The following is a 14,265-nucleotide window of genomic DNA, read 5'->3' as shown; positions in this document are numbered from 1 at the left end:
TATAATGAAATAATCATACAACTCACTATAATGTAGAATCAGTGGGAACCCTGAGCTTGTTTTCCTGCAACTAGATGGTCCCACCTGGTGGTGATGGGAGACAGTGACAGATCATCAGGCATTAGATTCTCATAAGGAGCACGCAACTTAGATCCCTCACATGTGCAGTTTACAATAGGGCTCATGCTCCTATAAGAATCTAATGCCACTGCAGACCTGACAGGAGGCGGGGTTCTGGGTGTAATGTGAGTGATGAGGAGCAGCTGTAAATACTGATGAAGCTTCTCTGACTTGCCCACCACTCACCTCCTGCTGTGTGGCCTGGGGACTGGGGACCCCTGCTAAGTGGAATAAGCCAGGTACAGAGACAAATATATGATCTCCTCATATGTGGAATATAGGAAACTTAAACTTATAGAAGCAGTGAGTAGAATGGTGGTTACCAGAGGTTGCAGGGGTGGGAGGAAGGGGAACTAGATGTGGAAAAAGGAGATGTTGATCAAAGGATGCAAAGTTTCAGTTAGACAGGAGGAATACATTCTGGTGATCTAGTCCACAACATTATGACTATAGCTAATAATAATGCTATATTATTAGCTATAATATAGCTAATATTTTAAAATGAGAGAATTCTAAATATTTCCACCAAAATGAATGATAAATATTGGAGGTAACAGATGTGTTAGTTAGCCTGATTTTCTCATTCCAAAATGTATACATGTAACAAAACATTCAAATGTATACCATAATATATACAATTGTTGTTTGTCAATTAAAAATAAAATATAATTTTGAGTTTATCATTTATTTCTCTTTTAAATTTAGGGCTGTTAGAAATAGACAGCCCTCCCCATTACCTATACCTTTCATAATGTTCTATCAAAGCAGTCACTGGATTTATCAAAGACTTGACTTTAAAATGGCTCTTTATTGGTAGGAGACTAAGTAGCTGTTTCACCATCTCATGACATTTTTGTGTCTCTCATCCTCTAATGTTAATCTGATAATCCAGTCCAGATGACCACTTCCCGCATTGTCTCTTGCCTGAACCACTCCTGCTATCAATCATTGATTTGAGGAAAGTTTTTAGTGGGCAGAACAGTGTATCCACACCAGATTATCTAAACGGAAAGGCAGGGCCAAAAGACCAGGGTCAGATGTTTAAGTACTGCCTGGAAAAATGCCAAGCACATTATAATGGTAATGCCTTTGTCATTGCTGCCTGTTGTGTGGCATTTATAATACCAAGGACAGGATACTAAATTTCACCATAGCTTCCCTAGAAGAACCTATACCACACTCACCAGAAAATTAGATCTTGCATACCACTTCTGTTTCATAATGCTCACCTCTACCTGTATTTGTCATATTATATAAGTACATTTTCTTAGCAGAAGCTACATCACATGGGACAATCCTATCTACGAAGAAAACAAGGAAGTGTAGTTTTTACCTTTTCAGCCTCTTTACTACAGAAACTAAAGGTTGAAGAGGTATGAAGTACACATTGGTTTACCCAGTCTATATTTTCTTCAACAGATGTTCTAAAATAGAATACTAGGAAATAGCTAGATTAAAGCAATTAAAGAAGAGAGGTTAATTCCAGAGAGCACCTGGTGTTCCCTCTGGTTTACGTCTGGAATATCTAAATGTTTATATGATGCATCATTTGCCTTTAAGAAATCCAGTCTAAAGGAGCAGGAAAAAAAGAATGGGCTAGCAGAGAGAAGAGAGATTAACTTTTATTTGAGTAATATAAAAGACTTCATAAGGGAGGTAGTATTTGAACCTACAAAATTTTAAAATTTCATATTCTAGACCTCTTATCAAAGGTGTCTGGCATTTAAAATTCTGGGATCATAAACCACATTGAAATAATACATGAAGAATAAGGAGAGCTTAAATATAAAGTACTCCCCGAATGCACAGTTGGCCTTCCCACCCATGATTCCTCCCACCTAGTATTCTTCCACTAGACAATCATTTCTTTCATTGCTATTCTTTCTCCAATTGACTTCTGAAAATGCAAAATCTTCTGAGAAGAGTTTTAAAAATTAAGCTCTTGTCAGTTATTAATGTCTTAGCTCATTCATTTAAAAACGTGTACTGAGCGCCTGCTCCTTGCCAGGAACTCTGCTAAGTGCCAGGGATTTGGAGGGATACACCTGTGAACAAAACAGGCATGGCCTCTGCCCATGTGGAGCTTACAGGTTAGCAGGAAGACGGGCACTAAAAATAATTGCACAGATCTTTAACTTCTTAGAACTGTGTTAAATTCTGTGAAGGTGCCATTTTCTTGCTTACAAAAAGCAGCCCACTAGAGCAGACAGCTTATATATGTCATTCAGGATATTTAAAATTTCAGAGGGGAAAAAACAAAGTTTGTTTTAGAGCCATTAATATATGCGAGCCTAGCACTTCAGATACATATTTCCTAAGATATCTTTAAGTTTGGAAACTTCATAAACACTTTTTAAAAGATACTTTACAATAAAAATAGACATTTCTTTCTAGCATCCCTTCCTAATCAGCCTGCTGATTTTCTTCTTGGAACCATTATAGTGAGCCTGAGAGATGTCTCTCTAGATCCACTAAAGTTCTTGATGTTCTTTTATGGATTTGGGTGATCCCTGGAGCTGCTCCTCCTCTCATTTCTGCTGTCTACTATGGGCATTACCATCCTCCCAGGAGCGCAGCTCAAACTTCTGTGTGACTCATTCACCGTTTCCCACATCTCCCACATCTTGTCAGTTGGCAAATTCAGTTGATTGAATCTCCTCAATCTCTCAAATCCATCTTTTGTTTTTGTTACCACTGGTCAGATCAGGCTCTTATGACTTAAATGTGAATAGTTGTAAAACCTTTTAAATAATTTCTAGATCCATGGGATTTCTCTACTCTCATCCCTCTTACAGAGGGAAAAGACCAGGGTTTTATTCATCATTAAAATCTAAGCATTTGGGCCAGAGCATAAAACATGTAAGGCAATGTGTGTTCACTGGAAACTGGTTCTGTTTCTCTCTTCAAAAGCCCGTGATGGTTTCCCGTTGCCCACAGACTGAAACCTCCTCTGCTGTGCCTCACTGTACATCAGTCTTCCTCTCCACCTTATTTCTCATGCAATCTAGTGATGCACTTTTTGGTGACTGCTTACCAACGGGCTCATGTGGATTTTCCTGATGATCCTTTCTTCCAAATCTTCACTTGTCAAAGTCATATGCTCCATAATTTCAGACCCTGCTCCATGGTTATCTTTATGAGGCCTCCTGAGAGTCTTCTTCCATCATAATTGAACCGCTGTCTTTCTCCCCTAGTGACTTCATACCTCCAGTATGTTACAGGCAGTCTTTTATTACAGCTCCCTGGGTGGACAGTGTTTCATTTTAAGTCCTAATTTTTATCAATTGGCAATGGCTGCCTGGAGCACTGTATTGAGAAGGATTCCAGGGTTATACCTGGTGGAAATATTTAAAATTCTGTTGAGGGCATTCCTCCAACAGGGTGCCAAGGCAGATTAAATGCATTACATGAGTATAAGAGAAGAGAAAGAACAAACTGCCCATGGATTCGCCAACCTTATTTAGATCCCCATCAGTGTTTCTACTCAGCTGGATCAGGTGCTTGTAAAGATGTTTTTCTATCCTTGTACCCTCTAGCATAATTCATTTTCAACTTGAACCTTAAATACTTAGATTTTAAAAGTTTATAATTTAAAATGACGAATATGACATTTGAGATAGAGTGTGGTAATGGAAAAAATATATATATAAAGTGCTAGTGAAATGGTCCTTGAAGACTGGGTAGGAAGACATGGGAAACAAGAAAGGAAGGCAGCCCTGGTCGAGAGTAAAGGACAAAGATACAATTTTTTCAAGTGTAAATTATATTCTGTTAAGGAAAAATGGTCTAGAATTTGTGGAAGAGAAGCGAAGGCTCAGTTTGTAATGATAGGTTTGAGTTAGGTTGGTGCAAAATAATTGCATTAAAAGTAATGGCGGAAACCACAATTGCTTTTGCACAACCTAACTCAAGCCTAATATATCAAGGGAGCTGTGAATGCCTAACTAAGAAGTACAGGTATTCTCAAGTATGCTGACATACAATAGATGGTATTGAACATAATCAGGATTGTACATCAGAGTGAGCAAATTCACGATGCCAAGTAGAGTCTACTCCAGAAATATGAAGATGATTCAATGTGAGAAAAATCTATCAACCAGAAATTCTATATGATCTTATTAACATATGCTGAAAATCTATTGATAAAATTCAGCAGTGCTTTTTTTAAGCCCAATTAAGAAGAGAAAAAGCCTAAGCTTGATAAACAGCATGTTGAACTGTGAAATATTAAAAGCCATGCACATTATAATCAAATCTAATTCAGAAATATTCAGTTTTCACCATTTTTAAGTCTTTTGAAGATAACACAATTGCTTAAGATTTAAGCAATTGAAATATTAGAAAATAAGAGTTAAAAAGACATCATATGCAGACAGTATGATTTCTATATGCAGACAACCCAAAACATAACTTGAAAAGTGACAGAATGTAAAGTCACTATACAAAATAATATTTGTCCATTATATTAGAAATAACCTTATCAAAATGAAAATAGAAAAGAATTACTCCTTTGCAATAGAAACAAAACCCATAAAATTCCCAATAATAAATTAAGCTAGATAGAAATGAAAGAAGAAAAATAAGATTGTATTAAAGGGCACACAACAGAACCTGAAAAAATGGAAAGTTCTGTTTTCCTTAAAGGAAAATACTTGATATCATGAAATTATAAACTCTTTCCAAGTTCATTTAGAAACAATGCAGTTCAAATCAGAATTTTGTACCTTTTGTTTCATTTTTGGAAACTGATAATAGCTAACCTTTATTGAGTGGTTACCATGTGCCAGGCACTATTTATTTTTATTTTTTGTTTTTTCACCCAATATTTCAGCCAGGCAATATTTCACCCAATTTTTCAGCCAGGCAACATCTCATATGTGTTAATGCTCACAACCTCACAAGGAGGTAGCGGTACTAATTTAGTCCCACTTAACAGGTAAGAAAATGGAAGCAAAAATTGTTTATGTAATTTCCTAAGCCCACACAATTAGTAAGTGGCAGGATTCAAACCAAGAGGTGTTCTGGCTTAGCTAAACCAGCAAGCTATTTTTGGCTTCATCAGGAAGAATACAAATGCAATAATAATCAAGAAGCTTTTGAAAAACAAGAAAGATGGGAGCTACCTATTCTAACAAAGAATTTACTTTAAAGTCATTGTAATCACATGGTATGATATTGAAACAGAAGTAAACAGATCATGGGGACTTCAGAAAGAGATCCAACTGTATAGGAATTTAATGTATTATAAAGGGAAAATGACTTATTTAATGAGCAGTGTTACAATTTCAGGCAACAACTAAGAAAACACATAGGTTCCTATTTCACGCAGGACATTTAAAATATATTTCATATGATTTGAAGATGCATAAAAATTAAAATTATAGAAATAATTTTAACATATATGAGAATCAATACATATTGCTATGATATGGATTCTTCTTAGGCAAGATAAGAAATGCAGAAGTCATTAAAAAGGAAAAAAGGACAGCTTTAACTGCTTAATGGTTTCTATATGACGGCATATACCATCTACAAAGATCAAAGAAAAATGATGATACTGGGAGGAAATATTTGCATTAGATTTTGTAGAGAAACTGTTCTATATGCCATTTTTAAAAAGACAACACAGTAGAAAAGAGAACAAAGAATAAATGAGAAAACAAAAGATAAAAAAGAATAAATGATAAGTTTGTAGAAGAGGAAATGAATACAGAAAATATTAAGTCCAGAGGTTATGTCTTAACTAAATGTTAAATTCTAAAACTGCAGAAGGGAAAAATCTAGCGTAGTTAAAATTATCTTTGGAAATTCCTTAACCTGCATATAAAGTTTATTACATATTTGAAAATATAAAACCTGGTACCTTATAAATTCTATACGTGCTAAATTTCAAGAAGCACTGAACAGAGCAATGAAGACTGCAAAATACACAGATGTCTGAGCCTTCAAATTTTTCTGGCTTTAGGGTCCCTATCAAAACAGTAGAGAAATATGCAGAGCATGTAAAAAAATTCCTCTTTTCCTGAAGATTTTATTCCATTTTTTACAAAGTAGTAAACCTACATAAGCTTAATATTTATTAATAGATTTGTTTATTTGGAAACAATTTATATAAAAGAACCTAATGAAGAGCTTGAAACACAATTGGAACTCAACAAAGTTTGCTGGGTCTGCATTTAAATCTTGCTTATTAATTAGACCCACATATACACTGTTCTTTGAAAAGTTGTTTAGAAGATCTTGCTTGGCTTCCCTTCTTTCCAAGTTGGTGTCTTCTGTATGGCCTAGTGAGCAGCTGTCACTTCCTTGTCTTTTACACTGGTTTCAAGACACGTCACCCATAGTTCTGGAAATATGTGCTGAAGGAAGATAGCACGTTTTGCATCCTACACTTGAAAAAATTAGAACAATTAGTAACATCCTATGCTGACTAAGGTGTGGAAAATAGGCACTCTAAGTACACTTTTGATAGAAGTGTGAATTATTTAAGCCTTTTGGAAAACCTTTTGGAAAAATTTATTCTATAAACTTTTTCAAGAGAAGTGAAAGCACCGGTCCTGTGTGGCAAACACTGAAACTAACACAAATGTCCATCAATAGGAAAATAATGGAATAAATTATGCTATTCTTACACTGGGAAAAAATACTGTGCCTCAAAAAAAAAGTGGTTTACTAGGGGTGGGGGTGTGAAGGAAAAGAGGAGATATTAGCCAAAGGTACAGACTTGCAGTTGTAAGATGAATAAGTTCAGGGGATCCAATACACAGTGTGGTGACTACGGTTAACAGTACTGAATTGTATACTTGAAATTCACTTAAATGTCCTCACCACAAAACAAACAAAAGGTTAAGCAGGTGAGGTGACAGATGTGTTAACTAACGTGACTGTGGTATTCATTGCCCAAAGCATATGTATATTGAATCTTCATGTCGTATACCATAAAATCATACAATTTTGTCAATTATGCCTCTATAAACCTAGAACATCTTAAAGAGAAAGATCTATATGTATTGACTAGAAAAGTACCCATGATGTTTTTCTAGAAATTGTTCATAATAGACAAAATATAATACCATCTTGGTTTAAAACAAGTGAAAACTGAAAGCCCAACCACAAAAAAAATCCAAACCTATATGTATGTGTATATGTTTGCATAAGACTTTCAAAAGTGTGAAAAATATAGTTGTTGTCATTGGTGGCCAGAATCAGATGGGTAAGGGAAGAGCAAGGCAATCATTTTACTTTTTACTCCTTTGTGTGTGAAGGCCTGATCCAAATGAGTGGTAATAGGAATTAAAAGGAAAAGACAATTGGGAGATGTCATACAGAAACGGAGTGGGGGGATTTGACAACTATTTGGATGTGGGTGGCAATCAAATGAAGTCAAAGATGGCTCAGCGATTTCTAGGCTGAGTGACTGAGGGATCATTTATAGAAGCAAGGATATCATGAGAAGGTGAAGTGAATTACTTTTTATTGTTACCAGGGGAGAGACAATGAGTTCAGGATATCAATCAAAGCTCTGCTGCCTCTTGTTTTAAATAATAATTGCTTCAACAGCAAAGCTATTTGTCTTGGTCTTAAAACCTCAAAAAAATATGCTGCTTTAAAGCGTGAATGTAGGGTGTATGAATTATATACCATAAAGATTGTTTAAATGCTGCTTTATTGTTTCATTTTATGTGAATTATGGAATTAAAAGAGCCGGACTGTTGTCTGTTATTTTACCTCATCCATGCATATTTTAAGACAAAAGGACGTTTCCTTTTGAACCAGAAAAAAAAATTATAAGAATTTAAAATAATCCCAAATACACAAAGAAAAGTAAGCTTTCCTATTGTATACAGAGTGGCAGAGACTACAAAATATGACCTGAAGAATTTTTACTGTATGTTTCATTTGTGTTGTTTTAATATAGTTATTCCTCTTGTAACTCGATGCCTAGTAAATTATTAAGCGTATACTGTTGCTAAAAAGAAATTCTGTAGAGACAGCTTCACAAACATTCTTAGATCTAGGAATACCTTATGCACTTTTATTCCACAGAAAGCAGCACTAGAAATTTAGCCCCAGCGAGAATATATTTCTTGCTAATATTGTCAAAATGCTAGGTGAATTTATTTCTATATAATTATATTTTATGTTGGGGCTGAAGCAGAAGTCCTTAATTCATAAGTATGAGTTTTTCTGCACAGTTAAATGAGTCAACAAAGTCACCTGAATCAATCACTTTAATTTTAATTTCCAGTTAGGTGGAAGTCTACTGCTCTTGCACAGTCTTATTCTCCATTCATCATCGGTTATGTTTTCACTTCAGGCATTATTTCTATGTTCATATTTCTTAGTTGATTTGTACAGAGACTTCCATGGGAAATGTTTTTATATTCCATTTGTTATCTGCAATCTGAGTTATAACAGGACATTTCTGTAACTCTCATGTTTTTATTTTGAGTCTAAAGAATTTTATAAATTTCAAAACCTTCAGAGAACTGGGTGATTATCAGACTGTATGAAATCAGGAGATTATTTATTTTGTTGACTAATTCTTATAATTTGGGTTAAGCTACATATGGTCCCCCTTTGGAGAAAATAGAACAGAGATAATAAATTTAATAGTTTTTATGCTTCATGTTTTCCAGAAAATAAACACTGCTGGAACCAGTAATGCAGAAGTCCCCTTGGCTGATCCCGGAATGTACCAGTTGGACATTACATTAAGAAGGGGTCAAAGTTTAGCTGCCCGAGATCGAGGAGGTAAGAGCATAAGAGCAATATCACCTAGAAGCTTTTTATGTGTTTATGACAAACTTTGTTTTCCATATGATTGCTTGAGTTATAAAAAGTTAACTAGAATATAATTCTCAGAAGCTTGAATTCAAAGATGCAGTTTGACACATTACTTGACCCCTCTGACCATAGCGGAAGAGGTTTTGATGCAAGTTCCAAAACTCTGCCTTACTCCCAACCCAGACAGCAAGGTCCCTATCAAACTGCCGACAGATTCGACTCTACATCATATGTAATTAGTGACATAATTGATTACATAAGTGAGGCATATGTTTGAAGCCATTTACCTTTTGGTAGACCTGAAATTCTCTTTGCTGCATAGATTTGCTCGATTGAATCTGCTAACCTTACAGGACCCAGGACTAATATCTCTCCAGAACTTCAGAGATTCCTAACAAGTGATCTTTTGAGGCCTGGTCAGACCTGGCCGTAGTCTCGTGGTAGATTAAACACATTTTATAGGCCATGAGGAAGAATACGACAAGGAAACACTCTTAAGTTACTTAAGATTCCAAATCCCAAAGCAATCTCCTGATGAACTAGGATAAACCACATGAGGGATTTCTTGAACCCAGGTTAGAGGCAGGACCAAGGATAGACCTCAGATAGACTGTATAGCAACCTTTGCACATTTTGAATATGAGTACTGCAGGAGGTGGGTATGTTGAGGGCCCTTGAGCCTCCAATTCCAAAGGAGGCTGAGTTTGGGTGTAACTCCTCCCGCCAGGAGGAAGGAGAGTTTCCCAGCATTGCTAACTCATTGTCAGACAACCTTGAGAGTGCTCCTGGACCATATGATCCTGTTTTGTTTCTCCTACCCTATTTGACATCATACGTAGGGAATACAAGGAACCACATTAGGACTGCAGTTTATAATTTGTCTCCTCTAGCTAAAGAAATAAAATAAATAAAATAATTGATAATACTAGAGTATTTTATGACTAGGAACTGTAGAAATAATAGATTCAATTGTTAAGTTAAAAACTAGCAAATATCAAACATTCTTGGCCAGCTGTGGTGGCTCATACCTATAATCCCAGCACTTTGGAAGGCCGACATGGGAGGATTACTTGAGGCCAGGAGTTTGAGACCAGCCTGGACAATACACTGAGAACTTCTCTCTATAAAACATAAAAAAAGTTTAAAAAGACATTCTTAGTGAGTGAATATGTGATTGATAATATTAGAACTTAAAAAGACAGGAGAAGTTTTCAAAAACAACCATCTGGTTTAGTAGCTAAGGACAAATGTTTATTGAATTGAACTGCCTGTTTCCAAAGAAGATACAATCAAATTAGATAAAGAAAATAATGCAAATAACAAAGTACTATTTTGCTATATTTACAGCATATGTAACTTTTTTTTAGTTTTCAAAGTGCTCTCAGTTATCTAAAACAGAATTGGACTTGGGAACAGAAAATCAAAATTTTAGTCCTGCATATTCCCCCAACAATTTGAAATGTATATGTATGCAATTATTTATTGTAGCCTTGTTTAGAATTATAAAATATTGGTGATAATCTAAATATCCATAAATAGAGGAGTGGTTGAATAAACTATGGCATATCTACATGGGAGAATACTATGGAGCTGTAAAAATAAATAATGAAAATCTCTAGAAATTGATATGGAAAAATGTACAGGATATATTGTGAAGTTCACATAAGCAAAGTACAAAAGAGTATCAATAATATGTAACAGTCTTTGTAAGAAAGAAATACATAAGAAGTTGTGTGTGGTCTTCTCATTTGTACCAAAAGAATTACAGGAATCAAAAGCTAGAAACTAATGAGACTGATAATATACAGAATGTGGGTAAAAAACAGATGGCAAGAATGGGAGATGGGAATGGAGTAAAAGGGATGAAGAGGGAATGACATTTATCTGAGTAAATTTTCTTAATTTAAAGTCTTTATGACAGTATTTTAGCGCTCCAAAATAATTAAATAATTAAAATCAACCAGGATGTGGGAAGAACCCATAACAATAATCTCATCTCAAGGGGATAGGAAATAAAACCACTAACCTAAGTAGCTATGGAAACCAGTATTTGAATTATATATACAGGCTTACTTTGGAGATAATGCAAGTTCGGTTCCAGACCACCACAATAAAGCAAATATCACAGTAATGCAAGTCACACAAGTGTTTTGATTTCCCAGTGCATACAGAAATTATATTTATACCCTACTATAGTCTTTTAAGTGTGAATAGCATTATTCACAAATATGTCTAAAAATATATGTACCTTAATTTTTTAAATACTGCTTTAAAAATGCTAACAATCATCTGAGCCTTCTGTGAATGATGATCTTTTTGCTGGTGGAGGGTCTTTCCTCGATGTTGATGGCTGCTGACTGATCAGGGTGGTGGTTGCTGAAGGTTGGAGTGGCTGTGGCAATTTCATAAAATAAGACAACAATGAAGTTTGCCACATTGATTTACTCTTCCTTTCCCAAAAGTTGTATCTGTAGCATGAGATGCTGTTTGATAGAAAGTAGAGCTTCTTTCAAAACTGGAGTCAGTCATCTCAAACCCTGCTTTATCACATAAGTCAATGAGCTATTGTAAATCTTTTGTTGTCATTTCAACAGTGTTCACAGCATCTTCACCATGAGCAGATTCCTTCTCAAGAAACCACTTTTGCTTCTCATTCATAAGAAACAACTCTTCATTTGTTCATATTTTATCATGAGATTGCAGCAATTCATTCATTATCATCAGGCTCTACTTCTAATTGTAGTTATCTTGGTATTTTCCCCACATCTACAGTTACTTCCTCCACTGAAGTCTTGAACTCCTCAAACCCTCAAGTCATCTATAAAGGTTAAAATTAACTTCTCCCAAAGCCCTGTTAATGTCTAAATTTTGACCTCTTCTCATAAATTATGAATTTTTTGTTGTTGTTTTAGAGACATGGTATTACTCTGTTGCCTAGGCTGGAGTGCAGTGGCACAAACATACTGTAACCTCCAACTCCTGGGCTCAAGCATCCTCTCACCCCAACCTACTGAGTAGCTAGGACTACAGGTGTGTGTCTCCAAGCCCAGCTATTTTTTTTTTTTTTTGGTGGAGATGTGGTCTCCCTATGTTGCCTGGGCTGGTCTTGAACTCCTGGCTTCAAGTGATCTTTCCCCTTTAGACTCCCAAGCTGATGAGGATAAGCATGACATGAGACACTGCACCCAGCCAAGAAACATTGTTTATGGCATCTAGAATGGTGAATCCTTTCCAGAAGGTTTGCAATTTGCTTTATCCAGATCCATTAGTAAACCATGCTATAAAGAGATACGCTGTCATCCAGGCTTTTTGGCTCCATATATAGTGCACAGGCAGAGTAGATTTAGCATGGTTCTTAAGGGCCCTACGATTTTCAAAATGGCAAATGACCATTGGCTCTAACTTAAAGTCATCAGCTGCATTAGTCCCTAACATGAGAGTCTGTCTGTGCTTTGAAGCTTTGAAGCCAGGCATTGACTTCTCTTTAGCTACACAAGTTCTCCATGTCATCTTTTTCTGATAGAAGGCTGTTTCATCTACATTGAAAACCTGTTGTTTAGTGTAGCCATTTTCATCAATTATCTTGCTAGATCTTCTGAATAACTGGTGGCAGCTCCTTGCACTTTCATGTCATAGAGATAGCTTCTTTCCTTAAGCCTCATGAACCAACCTCTGCTAGCTTCCAACTTCTCTTCTGAAACTTCCTAATGTCTGTCAGTCTTCATGGAATTGAGGAGAGTTAGGGACTTGATTCTGGATTAGGCTTTGGTTTAAGGGAATGTTGTGGCTGGTTTGATCTTCTATCCAGAGCACTCAAACTTTCTCTGTATCAGCTTTCCTTTGCATACATAACTTGGCCACCTGTTTGGAGCAAGACGCCTAGCTTTCAGTCTGTCCCTCCTTTTGACATGCCATTCTCACTAAGCTCAATCATGTCTAGCTTTTGATTTAAAGTGAAAGACATGTGACTCTTCCTTTCACTTGAATACTTAGAGGCCATTAGGGTTATTGATGAGCCTAATTTCAATAATGTTGTATCTCAGGTAATAGGGAGGCTTGAGGAAAAGGAGAGAGAGAGGCTAACAGCTGGTCAGTGGAGCATCAAAACACACACAACATTTACTGATTAATTTCTCAGTCTTCTATGGGTGCAGTTCATGGTGCCTCTCTCAAAACAATTACAATAGTAACATCAAAGATCACTTATCACAGATCCTCATACAGATATAATAATAATGAAAAAGTATGAAATGTTCAGAAATTACCAAAAGGTGACAGGGACATGAAGTGAGCATATGCTGTTTGAAAAATGGTGCTAATAGACTTGCTCGAGTCAGTGTTGCCATAAACCTTCAGTTTGAAAACAAAAACAAAAAACAAAAACCCTTGGAAGCACAATCAAACAAACTATAATCAAATGAGGTATGCCTGTACTATAAAACTCTAGACAAAAAGAACTATACATAAATGTATGTACTCTAGACCATGATTATTAGTTCTGAAACTACTTAATATATATGTACCAGGAACTAGCAAATAAGTAAATATAGACAATGACAGTCACGATTCTCATTGTTGGAGACAGTTACAAATATAGAAAGTAGACAGTCTAGAATGAACCCTGTGGTGCTAGATAGGTGTCAGTGTGATCTAATGATTTTTAATATATATACAGACATATAGAAATAAAAATGTATAGAGATGTGTGTGTGTATATATTTCCTAACCTGTCTGCTGAGAGAACCTAGAAGCAATGACAAAGGTATAATGACAAAGTGGCGGCCGGGCGCGGTGGCTCAAGCCTGTAATCCCAGCACTTTGGGAGGCCGAGGCGGGTGGATCACGAGGTCAAGAGATCGAGACCATCCTGGTCAACATGGTGAAACCCCGTCTCTACTAATACAAAAAATTAGCTGGGCACGGTGGCGCGTGCCTGTAATCCCAGCTACTCAGGAGGCTGAGGCAGGAGAATTGCCTGAACCCAGGAGGCGGAGGTTGCGGTGAGCCGAGATCGCGCCATTGCACTCCAGCCTGGGTATCAAGAGCGAAACTCCGTCTCAAAAAAAAAAAAAAAAAAAAAAATGACAAAGTGGCAATGAATACATTTGGCCAGGTATTGGTTTCTAAATACAATTTTCCCAATAAAAGTAATCAAAGCTCCTGGAGAAATGTTTGATTTCAGACCTGGGATAGGGAAAGCATCACATAAGCCTGGATGATTTTGCAGTGCCAGAAAGTAAGAAAGTACTCAAAAATTGATGGCAAAATGTCAAATCACATGGGAGCCAACGTAAGTGAACAAATAATGACCAAAGCTGGGACAATTTTAGCACAAAATAAGAAATGGTTTTATTAATC

At 36.2% G+C, this 14,265-nt stretch overlaps 1 protein-coding gene across 9 annotated transcripts in view; it reads left to right on the top strand.

Moving 5' to 3' along the window:
* MCTP1 (multiple C2 and transmembrane domain containing 1) overlaps positions 1-14,265 on the top strand; it is a 583,843-nt gene that overhangs the window by 257,794 nt on the left and 311,784 nt on the right. For all 9 annotated transcript variants that reach the window (XM_064376156.1, XM_064376155.1, XM_064376154.1 and 6 more), the window contains exon 2: positions 8,760-8,874. In XM_064376156.1, coding sequence (XP_064232226.1) covers positions 8,760-8,874 — 115 coding nt within the window. The remainder of the gene's footprint in view (positions 1-8,759; positions 8,875-14,265) is intronic.

This window comes from Aotus nancymaae, unplaced genomic scaffold, assembly GCF_030222135.1.
Source record: "Aotus nancymaae isolate 86718 unplaced genomic scaffold, 86718_ANA_hifiasm-v0.15.2.pri h1tg000014l, whole genome shotgun sequence".
In the NCBI taxonomy this organism is placed as follows: Eukaryota; Metazoa; Chordata; class Mammalia; order Primates; family Aotidae; genus Aotus; species Aotus nancymaae.
The sequence above is the reverse complement of the archived record's forward strand: the minus strand, read 5'-3'. Positions and strand labels throughout refer to the sequence as shown.